The sequence below is a fragment of the Anabrus simplex genome, chromosome 1 (assembly GCF_040414725.1).
Source record: "Anabrus simplex isolate iqAnaSimp1 chromosome 1, ASM4041472v1, whole genome shotgun sequence".
NCBI lineage: Eukaryota > Metazoa > Arthropoda > Insecta > Orthoptera > Tettigoniidae > Anabrus > Anabrus simplex.
The window spans coordinates 133,795,770-133,813,029 of NC_090265.1; the positions used below are offsets into that span (position 1 = coordinate 133,795,770).

The window sequence follows — 17,260 nt, forward strand, 5'->3', positions numbered from 1 at the left end:
CGTGAGATTATATTACTTGAATAATGCAAATGCACCTTGTTGGATACATTTCGGAAATAGTTTTTTCCATAGCATTTGAAAGTTTTAAACTGTGAATCATAGTGATTGCAAGCATTAATGGGTCTTAGAATACTTAAGGTGTTGAAGGTTGGCATTTTTGATTTACGATTTGGTGGTTAATTCAAAATCGCTTAATTCAGAGTCCGATTTTGTGTTCCAACGATTTTGAATTAATGAGGTTTTACTGTAAATAAGTTTTCCTTTCCGAAATTTCTTTTAATAATTCATTTGGGATATAATTTGCAACTGTTGCTTTTTTTTTTTTTTTTTTTTTTTTTAAATGTGTCCTATACACAGTTTAATTTTTCACTCTTCCAGCTATTTATATCAAGATTTCTTCAGTTATAAAAAAGTTGTTCCCCCCAAGGCACTTAACGCCCTTGAAAGGGCTTTGGCCTACTCAGCGACCGCTACTCAGCCCGAAGGCCTGCAGATTACGAGGGGCCGTGTGGTCAGCACGTCACGTCCTCTCGGCCGTTATTCTGGGCTTTCGGAACCGGGGCCGCTATCTCACAGTCAAATAGCTCCTCAATGCTAATCACGTAGGCTGAATGGAACTCGAACTAGCCTTCAGCTCGAGAGAAAAATCCCTGACCTGGCCGGGAATTGAACCCAGGGCCTCCGGGCGAGAGGCAGACGCTGCCCCTACACCACGGGGCCGGCTCAAAGTTGTTTCAGAATTCATCAAATCCTCCCTGTTGTGATCTGCAAAACAGTCTTACCATCAGTTTGTTTTTCTGCATGGGAATCTTTAATTTTAGAGCCATAATGGAAATTGTAATAACTTCACATTAATTTCTTTAAAAGGGGAAGAAATGTTAGATAAGTATTCCGAGGAAGAGGGGACAGATAACATTAACCGTTTGATATATTGTTTTGCATGTGATTTTAAGCTTCATATTGCTGGTTCTTTGTGTTTTGTTGTTTTTAAATGTGCTCACTGCATGTGTGTGCTGCTTGATTTTCATTAATTTGAGATTTTGAGTAATTTCTTGTATTTTATTGAAATAGCTAGACAGTTCATGTTCTGTTTTATACTACTCCTGTAAGCTGTGTAAAATAGTTCATGGTGAAAGGTAAAATGAACTACTATGATCTACACTTGGTGGCAACATAAGAATAATACCCTTGAAATGAACATGTTCGTGAAATAGCATAAAAAAATATTGTTATTCAGATGACAAGGGGTTACTGTAACTAGTTTTATGCAGCTGCTGCTTTCTTGTTTTTGATTTTCAAGTCTCAGGACATTGTTCATTGAGAAGAAAGAATTCATCTTTCTGTCACTTGTAACAGGCAGCCTGACCAACAAAATGTTCTCCCCCTCTGGTTGGGGGCAGTAGAATAACCCACAATATTCCCTGCCCGTTGTGAGAGGCAACTAAGAGGTCCCATGGCCTCTCAACTTGGGAGCGTGGGTTGGCAACCGCAAGGCCCTTAGCCAAGTCCTGGTATAGCTTCCACTTGTGCCAGGCTCCTCACTTTCATCTATCCTGTCCGACCTCCCTTAGTCAACTCTTGTTCTTTTCCTACACCAACGCTCTTAGAGCATTGGAGGGCTAGGGCGTTTCTCATTTTCATGCCCTCCGTGGCCCTCGTCCTTCTTTGGCCGATATCTTTATTTTTTTAAATGTTGGATTCCTCACATTTTTTCTCTGAAGAGGGTGGTTGCCTAGTTGTATTTCCTCCTAAGAGTAACCACCACAAAGTTTACTCATAAACATTCTTCCTAATTAAAAAAAAGGTATCAAAATTAACTTCTTACATTTGCTACAGCTGAATTGTGGTTTTGTGTTTGTACTATTTCATGTTCAGATGGGTAGGTCCTGAAAGCTTAACCCTACCTTTCTTACATAAGTTGTATCAGATTACTGCTTATGAATTTTTCTCTTATTTCCTTCATTCCAGATATACCTTGATACCGTAATGAATAGTCTGTATTAGTGTTAATAGAACATGTAACTGAGTTCTTCAGAGTGCTGCTCTGTTGAAGCGAACCAAATTGATCGTTGTGATTTCTCAAATTTTTGATCAACTTCTTTTGAATATGATTATACTAGATGTTCAGCAGAAAGTCATAAGCCTGATCATAATTGCATAGTTCATGTCCTTCACTTGACTTTCCATAGCTCTCCTTATATCGTGTTGCTTTATCCTCTATTATTGAAAACTCCTAGTTATCGGTAAAGTTCTAACAATCTACGAAGGCCATCCGGAAAGTGGTACCCGTTTGCGCAATAAAGATACAGGAGTAAATATTAACAAATATACACATTTTTATTGAAAAGAACATACTTTACACTACTTCTCCACATAATTTCCAAGCAAATTTAGCCATTTGTCATAATGTGGGATGAGTTTTTATATTCCAGCGTCATAGTCCTCCGCCGCCAGCGTATTGAGATATGTAGTCACGGCTCGTTGAAGTTCTTCATCACTGTCAAATATTTTTCCTGCCAGAAAGTCTTTAAGCTTCGTAAAGAGATGAAAATCCAAAGGGGCCAAGTCCGGGATATACGGGGGATGGTCGAAGGTTTCCCACTTGAATTGCTGCAAAAGTTGTTATCGCAGCTGCGTGAGGCCTGGCATTGTTATGAAGGAGAATGACGCCTGTAGACAATAGACCTCGCCGTCGATTTTGTATTGCCCGCCGTAATTTCTTTAATGTTTCATAATACGCATTGGCATTAATTGTCTCTCCACGGGCTATAAAAGCAATGAGCAGTACACCTCGGCGATCCCAGTAAAAGGTTACCATTAGTTTCCTGGTGGACAGAACTGTCTTGAATTTTTTTGTTTTTGTTGCTGAATGAGCATGATGCCACTCCGTTGACTGTTGTTTACTCTCAGGTGATGCATAACAAACCCATGTTTTGTCCCCAGTAATGACGTGAGTCAGGAAAGAGTCTCCTTCATTGGAATAACGTCCCAGAAACATCAGTGCTGCAGCCATATGCTTGGTTTTGTGCTCCTCTGTAAGCATGCGAGGGACCCACCTTGCACAGATTTTTGAATAATGCAGATGGTCTTTGACATTTTCGTGAACAATTGTTCGAGACACATTAGGAAAATGTTCAGAGTTCATCAGTTGTGATGCGCCAATCGTTCATCACGCATTCGTCTACTGCGCTCAGCAGTTGGTCTGTAATGACAGATGGTCTCCCTGAACGCTCCTGGTTGTGTGTATTCCCCCTCCCCAGGTTGAAGTTGCGACACCAGTGCCGAACAGACTACTCGTCCATCACATTGTCTTCATACACCTCCGTTAATTGGCGATGAATATCACAAGGTCGAACATTTCGTGCATTAAGAAATTTAATCACGGCCCTCACTTCACAACTGGCAGGGTTCTCAATTTGTTTAAACATTTTAAATGATCACAGACACAACACAGGCAATGCTAGCATCACGTAACCTCGCACAGAGCAGGCAGACAAGCCACTGACATGGTCTGACCTTGCCCAGCGGCTACCCGAGTTGTCAGCGCGTCATGCGGCGCTAACGGGTACTACTTTCCGGATTGCCCTCGTATATTTAAAATATGGCATCTTCAAGTACGTACTTGCTGTAATTGAACACTTTAATTACTTACATTCTGGTTTTTGTGTCACAATTTGAGAATTGCAAAATCATGCTTTTAACTTTTTATTTTTGTTTTCTTAGTACCACAGTATGTAAATTTTATTGCAGTACTTTAGAAGAGCATTAGGTTAGGTTTACACTAGCAAGTAACTTGTTCAAGTATTGCTGCAAATTGTTGCAAGGCACTTGTTACTGTGTTTAAGTTCGTGCAAGGAAACTAAGTAAGTTACTTGCACAAGTTTTTCACAAGTAACTTGCTTGCAAAAACTTGCCGATAGTGTTTACATACGCTTGCAGTGTTTGTACACCAAAATGGCGACATACAGGCAGATCGGATGTGCTGTAACTCTCTGAATTCCTGTGAATAAGGTAAAACAAGGAGAGTTAGGAAGGTTAGTGTTAGGGATGGATACTCAGAAGACCACGGTATGGAGCCTACAATAATCTGCTGCAAGAACTGAGATTAGAGAATGCGGATGACTTTCAAAATTTTGTAGAATGTCTACAAAAGGTCTGGAGTGTGTATTGATAGTAATTAGAAAGAAGTGGAAATGTGCTACCTGAGAAAGTTTCTGAATGATTTTCTCATAGATATCAAACTTGATTCATATCTGTGGTAAACAACAGAGATACAAATCTGTTTGGTAAAACACTGCTAGAAAATATTATTTCACTTGCTAACTATTTAAACTTTCTGTGCTTTGGAAACTTTACATTTGTAGAACGTGGGCACATTTTTCTCATATGGTATTACTGCCCTCTGGCCTAAAATTTTCCACTGCCTAGTAACCGGAATTTCCCTCATTCGAAAATGCAGCTGCTGTTTTGGTTAAGCTGGCTATGAAAAGCCCCGTCAAAATGCCACTATGTTACGTGACAGTTTCTACATTAGCGTAGTTGGGGACCTGCCCTAACAAAACTTGCCTCTTCTCCTAAATAAGGCAAGCCTAAAATTTTCATAAAATCACAACCAAACATCCAATACACAGTACATTGACATCTCAACAAGCAGCTTCGGTAATAGATATTCTGTAATGGAATCAGAGTCCACAACCTCCGTTCTCAGATGCACAAAACAATTTTAATAATAAAATATTTAAAATAATAACTATTATTTTACCTTTATTAAGGAATATAATTCGTCCAAAATTGTTGCTATGTTATTCTCCATGAATTTCATAGCTGAAAAATGCAGCCACCCAGACTCAGCCGGGGTCCCTGAGGAGCCACTTTTTATGTTTACAAGTTTCTTTACTTCCTGGGAAAACTGTGTTTGCACGTTGTGCCATTTTGTCTGTATTTCCTGCGGTGGAATGTTACAAAGTCCTCCACATTGGTACTGACAGCATTGGGCGTCTTAATTCTGTCTTTGAATTCACTGCTGTGAATGTCCCAAATTTCTGGGAAGGTCTCGATTTTTTTGTATTTATTCACCAGTGTCCTTCCTGGAAAATTGAGTGGTATGGTGGTGCTTGCATGAATTTAATTAAGTTTTCTAAATTAATTACAATATACAGGGAAATGAATGTGTGAAATGTGATCACCTACTTACCAACTTGCGCCTTCCACTTGCACAAAATAGGATCGGATTCTGTCCGTGCAAGTAACTTATGCAAGCTCATAAAGCTCATGGCGTGTCTTTCACACTGCTAGCATGAGACCGGCTGCAAGCGTCTTGCCCAAGAAATTACTAACACCCGCAAGTCAGCTTGCTGAGGAATTTAGACTTGCAAGTGGCACAGCAAGTTGCTCTGTGCAAGTAAATTGCTGCAATAACTTGCTAGTGTAAACCTAGCCGTAGAGAAGATTTAGTTCTTAAATTCAGGAATTCTGCCAACTGTTTAAAATCAGTTTTGTTATTTGTACCTTTTCCTAACTCACAACTTTAACATTTTATTTGTTTATCCTTTTCTAAGTTTTGTTTTTGTTTCTGTCTTTTTTTTTTCCCACTCCTTTCGACAGAAATATATCGGATCGTTTCTCAGAAGCAAATCCGTGATCCTCCTGAAGGGGACACAATTCGACCTCAAAACGTGGAGCCAATAGATGTGAAGCCAACGGTGAACACAGACAGTGTCCGCAAGCAGTGTTGCCAGTGACTGAAGCATGGACAGGTTCTGTACATCTTTTTTCTCTAAAGCACTTCTATGGACATACATTGCAGTTGGCAGTTTCAGAAATTAGCATGACTTGTCGTTGCTTTCTGAGGAGTACATAATTTTTATTCCCAATTCGTACAGCTTTGGATTAGGACAAGCACTGAAATTTCAACTGCATTGGTACATGCCCGTTAAGTGTGCTCTTTCGACTGTACACAAACATCCTAAGTTATCAAAATGATATTTAGAAACTGTTTACATTTGCTTTCACTTCTGTTTTGTCCTTGGAATGCCTGAATCAAAGACCATTTAATTTGCATGAATGATTGCATTTTGTACATTTTATATTGCAGTCAGTATCTTTGTAACTATAGAAATGCTTATTTTATACATATTGGCGTTTTATCTTCTATGCAAGTATTGTATTTTATTTTGTAACTGTATTGTATTTGGATTATAATTTGTAGTGTAATTGCTGTTTTCATTTCAGCATGTAGAGAACATGAATTTTGCTGCTGCTGTTGTAGCACAGGACCCGATTGTGTAGTTGTACATTCCATGTCTTTTCCTTCTTTTCTCATAACCCAATTCTGAGAGAGATGTCTTAAGGTAGGCTCTTGGCCAAAATGTCATAATTTTTACTCAGGATTTGAATCATTCCAGAATTTTATTTTGGAGCAGTGGGTTAAACATTATTCTCTGGTCACACTCTTTGACAGTGAATTGGAAGTTACACTCGACCATGTGCAACTGGCAGGAATGACTTTGGCCACCATTTTGAATAGAACAAAACTTCAACCAATATGAGTGATCGAGTCGATACTCGAAGTTGCAAGTAAAAGAATTAAACATTTGCAACCTCTGCACGCTGCAAGATGCGGACACCTGTCCACTTTCTGACATATTTCGATTTTGTCTTCATTAGTAAGGAATTTCACGACTTGAAGTGGCTTCAAATTTTTTCATGACTGTTTGATATTATTATAGTCTTGAGACCTCCAATTTAAGGTAGAATCCAATCTACAGGGACATGACTTCATTTCCAAAACCCACATACACTGGCTGGATTTTGAACAGCAGCCACCTTGGTGAGAAGCCAGCGACTATGCCACTCTTATCAGGCCCCTGATTACAACACCCAAAGTACACAAAGTTCAAGTAAGCTACATGTAGTTGTCACACCTGTAACTTCATCTTTTGATATAATTTCTTGTAATATCTTGCGTACATGTTGTTATTAAACTTGTGTTTTCGTTTAATTTCTTTGTTATAACATTGTAAGCGGACATTGTCGCTGGACTACCTTGCAATTGTAAAGCATTTGTTGTTGATAATCACTTAAATCACCGGGCGAGTTGGCCGTGCGGCTAGGAGCGCGCAGCTGTAAGATCGCATCCGGGAGATAGTGGGTTCAAATCCCACTGTCGGCAGCCCTGAAGATGGTTTTCCGTGGTTTCCCGTTTTCACGCCAGGCAAATGCTGGGGCTGTACCTTAAGGCCATGGCCGCGTTCTTCCCATTCCTAGGCCTTTCCTGTCCCATCGTCGCCATAAGACCTATCCGGTGTGACGTAAAGCAAAAAAAAAAAAAAAAAAACACATCAGTGAAACCTCATTAGTGCATTCCTCTTTTATACGTTTTCCCACTTAACTCATCATAAATTCGAAGTCCAGATTCTCCTTGTATTAAATCTATATAAAAATACTTCACCGCGTCATGAGTTTTCACTATTACCACTTGGTACAATCACATTTTTCTAGTCCTGAAAATGTTATTTGTCATCACTTGTGATACACAGTTTTTTAGTATGTGCTAGAGCCTCATTCACTGATGTGTATGTTTGGTTCAGGAGTGCTAACAGTACAAATACACTTCAGAAAAGCAATTCTTTTTTTGTAGAAAATTAAATTTGTATGTGTTTTGGATGAGTTTTACTCAAAGTATCACTTTGAAAAAATCTTGATTGTGTCACTGAAAAAAATCTTGATTCTTTTCTTACGGTTGGATCCTTTAAAAATGAACCTGTTTCAAATATTATATATATATATATATATATATATACTGTACTCCTGGTAGGAGAACTGTATGAATCTTCTGCTGTGGATTTTGATATGTTAAAATGCTCAAATTATGCTCAAATGATTAAATTTTTCAAAATAGACAACCACACTCTTCTTCGAAGAGCAGCACGGGTGCCGTCTTAATCCTAGCTAATGCATGTGGAATTTTTGCAATTAAAAATTGTGTCCCTATGGTTTGGTTTCCATGTAAAACAGGAGTTGGCTATGATTCTGATATCAGTAGTTGCACAAATCTACAAGCTTGCTTTTGGAACTTAACCTACTTCTTGCATTGCTGGATACTTGGAAAAAGCCTGGTGATTATATTGGTGGGTTCATGCATTTTCAGTAATGAAACTAGATCAGGATGATAGACTGTTCTTTTTTTTTTCAACATGAGTGCCCTATTTACAGCCTTTAAGCTATTTTATTATGCTAAAAGGAATGAATATCTGGTTATTACATGCACTCATTTCTGGTTGTTAGATGCACTAATATATTTTATTTTATTGTAGCTTGCCTTATATTCTGGAAATGATTTAAGATGTTGGGGTTGAAAATCTAATAAGTGAGAACTTTTTGAGTTGCATTGTTTAGGGAATTGCATGTTATTTAGTGGTAACATCTTATATGTTCGCAAATATGTCATTGTGCAAGGTTTTCCAAAAATCAGCCCTAACCTGTTTTCATTTATTACTCACGTTTATCCCCACCATTTTAAAGTCCTCTTCATTCAGTTGGTAGTACTTCAAAGACTAATGAAGTGGCTTTTTTTTTTTTTTTCCTCACAAAAATAGGTTGTAGAATACCAAATTATGTCATGTGCCAGGAATTTTGTTAAAGATTTCTTTTGTTTGAGAATGCTTCCTGCTGATAACCTGTCATACTTGGATAGTGTATGTTGTTATTGAATTTTTTGTAAAGGTGATAACTAAAGCATACAGTATGTATACCAAAAAAAGAATGTTGCAGGATTTATAACATTAAAATACATACAATAACAAAAATTATGGTTATGATCTTCTTGTCATATGTCATTAAATGATGTCATTAAGTTGACTTAGGACCTCAGGCAAAGAAGTAAATCTGGGATTGATAGCCAGAATTAGGAATAAATAAACATACAGAAAAGAAATTAAAAAGGAGAAAAATTATTTGAGACTTGCTTCTAATGTCTGATGTAGAACAATTGTAATAAATTTATTGTTCAGTGCTTGCAGTTAAAGTAAAAGAAACCTGAACTGCTCTTGGAAGATAGTTTTTGTTCCACGACCTTGCCCAACTGTATAATACTGCTTGTGATATCGGTGACACAAAGCATATATTCAGATTGGAAGTGCTCACACTTTGCCCTCTCTACACTGGACATGTCCTTATGTGATTTTTTTACATTTTCCAGGAGTTGAAATGTCCTCTAGAGGCCAGTTCCCATTGTTCGATATGAATGCTGCATTTCAACTATGGTTTCAGCAGAAACCTCTTCTGCAGACACATTCTCAAAATATATCCAAATTATTTAGGTTGTTAATATCAGCAAATACAATTGGGAGGTAGCCTAGTGACATAGTCTGCTTACAATGCTATAACAAAGAAATTGAATGAAAACATAAGTTTAATAACATGTAGGCAGGATATTACAAGAAATTATATCAAAAGATGAATTTACAGGTGTGTTGACTACATGAAGCCAATTTGAAGTTTTTGAACTCTGCTATCAGGCCCTTGATCACAACAGCCAGTGCATGTGGGTTTTGGAAATGAAGTCATGTCCCTGTAGATCGGATTCTACCTTAAATTGTAGGTCTATAATAATATAAACAGTCTTGAAAAAACTTGAAGGCACATCAGTCTTTTGTTTCTTTGCTCTGGGGTAAAAGTAATTTAGGTGTAAGTATGCATTTGGGAGAAAGATGGACTCAAATCCCACTGTTGGCAGCCCTGGAAATGGTTTTCTGTGGTTTCCCATTTTATTGCAAGTGACTAATCTCATGTTTTAATCTGTATTGAAATGTGTTATTTGTAATAACAAAGTTTTTATTCTACTTCTCAGTCCAAGACCTTTCCTCAACTCACCAGGAAACCTGTATGTGTCAGTAGTGCATTAAACCACTTAGTCTGCTCTCCCACCTGGTGTTTGGGATTTCGGTATGGAGACCCATATTCTTTGTTTCTGATTTTCTTCCTTCTGGAATTCCTTTCCGGTTAACTTCAGCCTCCTGAATCTCTGTAAGAACATTGGCAGGTGCTGTACTGGTTTTCTGTTCTCTGGGAAGAAAACTGTTTTGATGACCTTGTTTTCAACACTGTCTTCTCTGATTCATTACACTTATTCTTTGTCAGCAGCCTGGATTTCATCTTAACTTGATGACAACCAAATCTATTAACCCTTCGCGGGCAGCGATAAATCATGGCCATAGGCAGCAAAAAAATTGAACAATAAAATATGCATGGTGAATTTTGAAAAATGAACTTGAACAATGAATATATACCCAAATTAACCCATTAACACCTGAATTATTTTTTCTAAATTTTTATTTGTTTTTACATTATTATGACTCTAAGTAACACAAATACACTGGAAATATTTCATCACTCGGTTTTGAAAATTATTTGCTGTTACCATATGGCAACGCTAGGCGCTTCTACTACCTACTTATATTGGGTATCACTTTGATAAAAAAATTTCACTCTGTATCATCAGCAGGCTACTATTCTACATTATTATTATTATTATTATTATTATTATTATTATTATTATTATTATTATTATTAAACGTAATACTACTAAAATGCAATAACAATTAGAACTTTACATTTGATATATTACACACATCATTTCAGTGTTTGTAAAACTACACGATCTAGCCAGTATGAAAAGGAACAAAACAGTCGATGCACAATCCCACTCCACACTTCAAGCACATTGTCCTCATACTGGATTTAGTCTTCATTAGCACACCTTTTCCTCTTCTTTCCTTCTGTGTACTGGACGAGGTGGTCAGTTTTATAAAGTCTTGCAGAATGTGATATGCGGCCGCTAAGAGAGGTCCGTGAAGCTGCTGGCCTTCCAGCTCGTTTCGGTACATTCTGGTATCTCTGGAGACAGATTGTAGCTATTTCTCTGTTGAAATCCAGCTGAGCAATTTTTTGTCATCCGTTTATTGTATAAAATCCAGTTGTTTTGAACAGCCACATCTAGCATCCACGTGAACAAAGGCCAGTACCATTTTTTGCCTCATATCCCAGTGCAATATCAAGCAACATTCTGATCCATCTGGTCAGTGCCTCCCATAAAGGTGTTGTATTTGGTGACCAGCCTTGGCCTAGGAATCATTACACTTCGCTTCTGAGTCTCTCTTCACTTGACAGATTTCTTTTGCACCACATGAAGAAGAGATCATTGTGACCACAGAGTTATCCATCCACCGGACCTAAAGCAGTCCATCATTCTTCTCTAATGCTGTCTCATAAGTCCCACGATCGTTTTTGGAAAATATTTGCTTGTTTTCCAGAGAACATCCTTTAGGAATTTGATTTTCTCGAATAGTACCAATGGCAGAATAGTCTCCATATTTCAGAAATGAGAAAAGTCGGGCACTAGAAAATAAATTGTCCCTGAAGAAGTTTTAGCTTAGTTCCCTTTTCTCATCTGGAACTTCCTCAAGCAGAACAAGTAGGGGACTTGCAGCCCTACCAAATAACTTGTCATAGTCCTTTACCCTGCTACAACTCGAAATTCACCAAAAATCCGTCCTTGGTGTTCAGGCTCTACATCTTCTACCCAAATCTAATGGGCTTACCACAATGAATTGTTTGCACCCATAGTGGCCAAAATATTTTGCCATACATTCATCAAGTGATAGGTGTTCCTCAGGTATGAAATTATCAATACATCTCTTCTTTAACTTTTGCATTATAGGCCTTATTTTCCATGCCTGAGACCAACCTCTACGGAGAATTCCTGGACAGCCCATCAATAGTCTATGGAAATGAGTCAACTCAGGATGTCAATCTGATCTTGGGGAATGGGCAGCTGACCTGTGTGGTGCAAATCTGCAGTCTCATTCCAACCCACCTAAACGCCTTCACCCATCGTGCAACAGTCCTATATAGTAATGCATTCTCGCTTCACGTTATCCTCGATAACATTCTGATGCATTTTTGCCATGGCTACCTCTATTTTAATCCATAATTGCTGATAGACTTTTGAAATAAGAAGAATGAAATACACTCTTCATTTAAATACCACACAGCAGCAACACTCCCAACTGGATGCCAGTCAAATGCACACTATACATAGACAGCAGCACCACCTGACCGCTGCCATATCCTACTTTCGCATGTCTATCTCCTGCCAGTGTCTGGACTCTGTTGCCACTACTTTATTTACAACCCTTGTAGTATGGAGGGATGAATTTACCATTGTGTGTTCCTATGGTGCTTGGTAGTCTAGCGTGCTGTATGTGTATGAAGAGGTGAATATCGGAACAAATACAAATACCCAGCCCCCGAGTCAGAGGAATTAACCAGATGCAATTAAGATCCCTGACCCAACCAGTATTGAACCCAGGACCCTTTTAACTGAAGGTCTTGACTCTGGTCATTCTGCCAAGGAGCCAGACAATAATAATAATAATAATAATAATAATAATAATAATAATAATAATAATAATGTCTCCTACCAGGGTGACATGATTCAGTCAGTGGCTTAGCTGCTGGCTTCCCACCCAGAAGGCTCGGGTTCAAATCCCAGTTGATCCTGGGTCAAGATTTTCATCTCCAGAATCATGTGGCCTCAGGAAGAGCATCCGGTCTTAAACCCCCAGCCGAAACCAAAATGAGCCTGGGTGGCTCTAACAACCCCAGAAATGACTGGGATAAGCTGAAGTTGTAGATGTTTTGATATCTACAGCTATAGTAGGTTACATGAAGGAGAACTTCTACTCTACTGTATTGCTATTCAATACTCAGAAGGAAAATTGTGAAAATCATTTAGCTTTAGCAATCATTACTTAATACAATGCCAGTCAAAGGCTTTCACAATCTCAGATTAAAAAATCACAGCAATAGAACCAAGCTTTTTGGGTTGTTAGTGTGTGTATGCAGCATTTTGCCCAGAACGTGCCGTTTGGGCTAATCATTTGGACCGGCACGCTTTTCCAAGAAGAGGCAGACTGTTTTTCTCTCCTGCCAAGTTAGCAAATAAGGATTACTAACCTGCTAAAGGAGCATGTCCTCAGTTATTTAAAATAAAATCGCAGTAACATGATACATGATGCATAGATTTTTGTAGTCAAAAGTCAGCAAATTAATATCGCTAGTTTATTGTGAGATTTGTAATCTATCGTAAACGCTTCTTCGATCCTTCAGACCCCTACAGTTCCTCCTGCCTCCTGCCCTAGCTCTGAAGATTCATTGCACAGAAACATTTTAGCTGCCATTATCACTTTGCACGTGGCTTGCTGTGAATAGTTTTTTGGTTAGAGAAATCAGTTTCTTCATCGACGACTATATAAGTTGTTTTAAATTCTACTTGACATAAATGTAGCTATGTCATAACTAGAGCCCTGATTATATTTAGTATAAAAATGAAAAATATGTACACAAATATGTAGCTAAAATGGACAAAATACGTAGATAAATACGTAATAAATGAAAAAATATGTAACTTAATATCTAAGCTTTATTTGATGTCTTCTTGTACATGGAAAAGGAAACATGACCGAAAAAAGTTGAATTTTTATTTGGAGGGGCAATTAATAACTAATCATTTTTCCAAATTTTCTGTGGTCATCAAAAGCCTTCTGTCTGTTAGGATGTTCTTGTACATAGAAAAAGACCTTCCAACTTCTCATGATGTCATTGGCACGTATTTCAAATGAGGACTGATACTGGAAGATACGTTCTCATTCTCCGGGAGCTACATAGACTCACCATTAAGTATTTGGCATACATTTGAAAAACATTTTTATCCTGAGTTCTTTTTCAATACATCATTGAATTTTAATGAAACACTCGCTAATTGCTCCTGGCACAACACTCAATTTACTGATTGCATCTTCTACTATAGACATAGATTCGTGGAGGGGCAGTCCAGAAGTTTCTAGCTTTGTAGTGCTGTTAGGAATCCAACTAAAATAGCTTATGATGTAGGGGAGAGTGTTGTACCTTGGAACGTTTGTACCTTGGAACAGTTGCATTATCTTTGATCGTTGTAAACATTCTTTGGATCAGTTGAGTTGATTTCATTACTTTGCCACCCTGGGCAGCACAGTTTGTCTGGTGGCATCCATTGTGGTTTCAGTTCCAAGTTATTTAAGTGTAAAGCATTTTGGTACTTGAAATATTTTAAAAGTGATTTCAGATTGGCATATTAGTAGTTCACACATGTAAAAGAGATTCCTTCAATATTTACACTAAGTTAGTATGTAAATGGGCTAACTTATACACAGGTTACATTTTTGTTCTACCTAAGCTGTAAAAAGAAATTGTTTTTTTCTGAAATGGCTACATCATGTACCTTGGAACACGCACACCTATTGTACCTTGGAACGTTCCAAGGTACATTATAAGGTACACTAAGTTCTTTTAGATGCTATTTTGAAACATTATCTTGTTCTTATTCTGTATTCACCTGAATCCAACTCAGTTTTAATAGATCTAGACCTAATAATCTGAAGTTGTCTACAGATCTTGATCTTCTCTTGATCAAGACAGACGTCCTCTCATATCACCTCATATTATCAGGCTCTTCCCCACAGCTGAAGAGAGAAAACCAGGGAAAGAAGGAAAGGGAAGTCAACAGTCCTAACAGCTACTCCTGACAAACATGATCCCCAATCTAACTTGTCCAATATGAAAGAAAATAATGAATCTAAAACTTTGATTGCAAAGAAAAGGACTAACAGGAATATTTTCCATTCTGAAGAGGAACCTGACATGGTGTCTAGTGGTAGTGAAGCAGATTATGCAGCTGATCTGCTGGGAGAGCAGCAAGAGGATGACTTTGCATTAAGCCAACACTTTGATCACCCATGTCTCCCAGGAGAATTTGTTCTGATTCAGTTTCAAACAAGAAAGTTTCTTGTACATTATGGTGGTAAAATACATAAATATGAGAAATGATGAATATAAAATTCAGTTTTTAAAGAGACAGGGCAACACTAAAAACTTCATATGATGTTCACTATATGATGTTTCCGAGGATGACGTTATAATGAAATTGCCTCAGCCAAATATCTCTGGTGGCACCCAGTGACAAAAGAAACATATGCACTTTGAAAAAGATTTCATAACTTCCAGGTACGTCACTGAAACAAATTTGTGTTTGATTGTGCTGTTGCTGTAATATGAAGAGATGCTGATAACAAAACTAGTTTAATCTGATTATTTTTTTAATTAATCAGCCATTTTCATTAAATTTTAAAGTCATTTTTAGAGACTTGTAATAAGAGAATAATACTGTGTCCAGTGACACAACCTGTTTAATATTGTGTATACATGTACAGATGAATAACGTCATTTGTTGTGAAAAATATAATATTTTTGTAATATTCAGTAATTCTGTCATATCTGTTAAAGTTGTTCCAAGGTACATGACTATGTTGTACCTTGGAACATGTTGCAGAGTTCAAGAAAATGTTTTTTAAATACTTAACTTTGACACTGAGCACAGTGCAAAGTGCATTAAAATAGGTGGAAAAGACCTATATTAATGAGGAATAATAAGTAGGATTCAAGAAATACCAAATAAAAGAAATTAAAAAATGAAATGTCAAAACTGTTCCAAGGTACAACACTCTCCCCTATGCAATTGATGAAGCCGCCTTCGAATCTTGAAAGGCATTCATACACTCGTGCACAGATACTGCACTTTCAGAAGGAAATGTTTCCACTACTGACTTCACAGCTTCAAAATGTTCATTAAAGAAGGTTAAAACTTCTATCCACGTTCCCCATCTGTTGATCACAGGCTGTGCTATCCACGTTCACCATCTGGTGATCACAGGCTGTGGAGGTAAAGGCACATCTGGTAACAATTTCTTGTAGCGTTGCACGCGATAGGGAGATTTCCGGAAAACTTTTCTTGTTGATATTAAACCATTCACTCCAGGAAAATTTTCTCTTGTAGTCTTGGCTACTAGATGTAATCCATATGCCAAATATGTGAAGTGGACAATATTGGGGTAAAGCACAGGCAAGGCATCTACAGCTTTTGGATATAGGATGCAGCATCTGAGTAGAGCACCAACACTTGTTCTTCCTTAATTACTAGCTCTTTAAGTCTGTTCTTGATGAATCGCAAAACTGTTGCATGATTTGTCTGTTCCAGTGCTTTTCAGTAAATTAAGTAAGACTTGTACGAAGCTTCTGGATCCAATTTACTTGCTAGGAGATTTGCAGTGAAACGACCCAAGGCATCTGTTGACTCTTCAACGGCAATCCATATGTATGAATCTCCAAGTTCAGCTCTAATCTTTCCCATCGTGTCAATATAGCAGGAGTTCAAATAGTTTTTTGGGAGTGTTGATTCATCCAGAATATCAAAGTTGCAATAATTTGCGTAGGAATCCTTGAAATTTTGGTGTTTGCAGTGACCATTGCCAGGCACAAATCTTCATTAAATTCACTGGTAGAAGATGAAGGTTCCAGTGTCCCTTGTGTAAGAACAACTTGTTTCTTCAACGGAGCAAGTTGTTTATTTTTCACATGATCAATTTTTAAATGCTGTTCTAATTGTGACTTAATGGAGCACCCAATACGTTTTGTCACACTTCATGTAGCACGATTTTACAGTCACTTGTAAAGGCTTCTTCAGTTGAAATCCAATCACTGTAACTGATAATATAGTTAGAACAAGTGTTTTCTTTCACGGGTTGTTTTTGCCAAGCGGTCATCCCGGCCGCAGGGTAACTTAGTCTTTCTCCGTAGTAGCAGTGTCATGTTATTGACAGACCCTTTGCATTGTAGCCTACCTTTACTTCTTAAGGAATGTACAAAACATTAATATAGCTAAGGGATGCAATTTGACAGAATACTTCACTTTAAATTATTGAATTTTTTTTAGATGTTAAGAGACGTACAGGCTTTTTAAACTATTTTCAAGCGTTTCATTTAAAAACTTGATATAAAATTTGTAAAAAAAAAAAAAGAACAGTTTACTTTCAAATGTGCAATATCGTTCAAAATATTTAAAATATGTAATATTTATCAAAATATGTAAAAACATGTAACTTTAAACTCCAGGAATAATGGTCTTTTCGGTGTGATTTGCTGATATTTTAGCTTTTCTTGTAGTTACGTATATGGGAACATATGTAATTACTGTACATATAATCCGTGCTCTAGTCATAACATTATCAAAACCATACTGCTCATGGGGAATTGGAATGACACTTTAACAAACTCATGATACTTATACAGTAGAACCCTAATAATCCGTACTAATTCAGGTTATGAT

The 17,260-nt window shown here is 37.5% G+C and overlaps 1 protein-coding gene across 2 annotated transcripts in view; it reads left to right on the top strand.

Annotated features, from left to right (window-relative positions):
- Positions 1 to 17,260, top strand: part of Rab11 (RAS oncogene family member Rab11) — a 128,833-nt gene that overhangs the window by 108,995 nt on the left and 2,578 nt on the right. Inside the window, exon 5 of one of the 2 annotated variants that reach the window (XM_067157163.2) lies at positions 5,605 to 5,756. The exons of the other annotated variant lie outside the window; for it this stretch is intronic. Within the exon in view, the coding sequence (XP_067013264.1) occupies positions 5,605 to 5,741 (137 nt within the window). The 3' untranslated portion in view covers positions 5,742 to 5,756. The remainder of the gene's footprint in view (positions 1 to 5,604; positions 5,757 to 17,260) is intronic. 2 annotated transcript variants of the gene reach the window in all.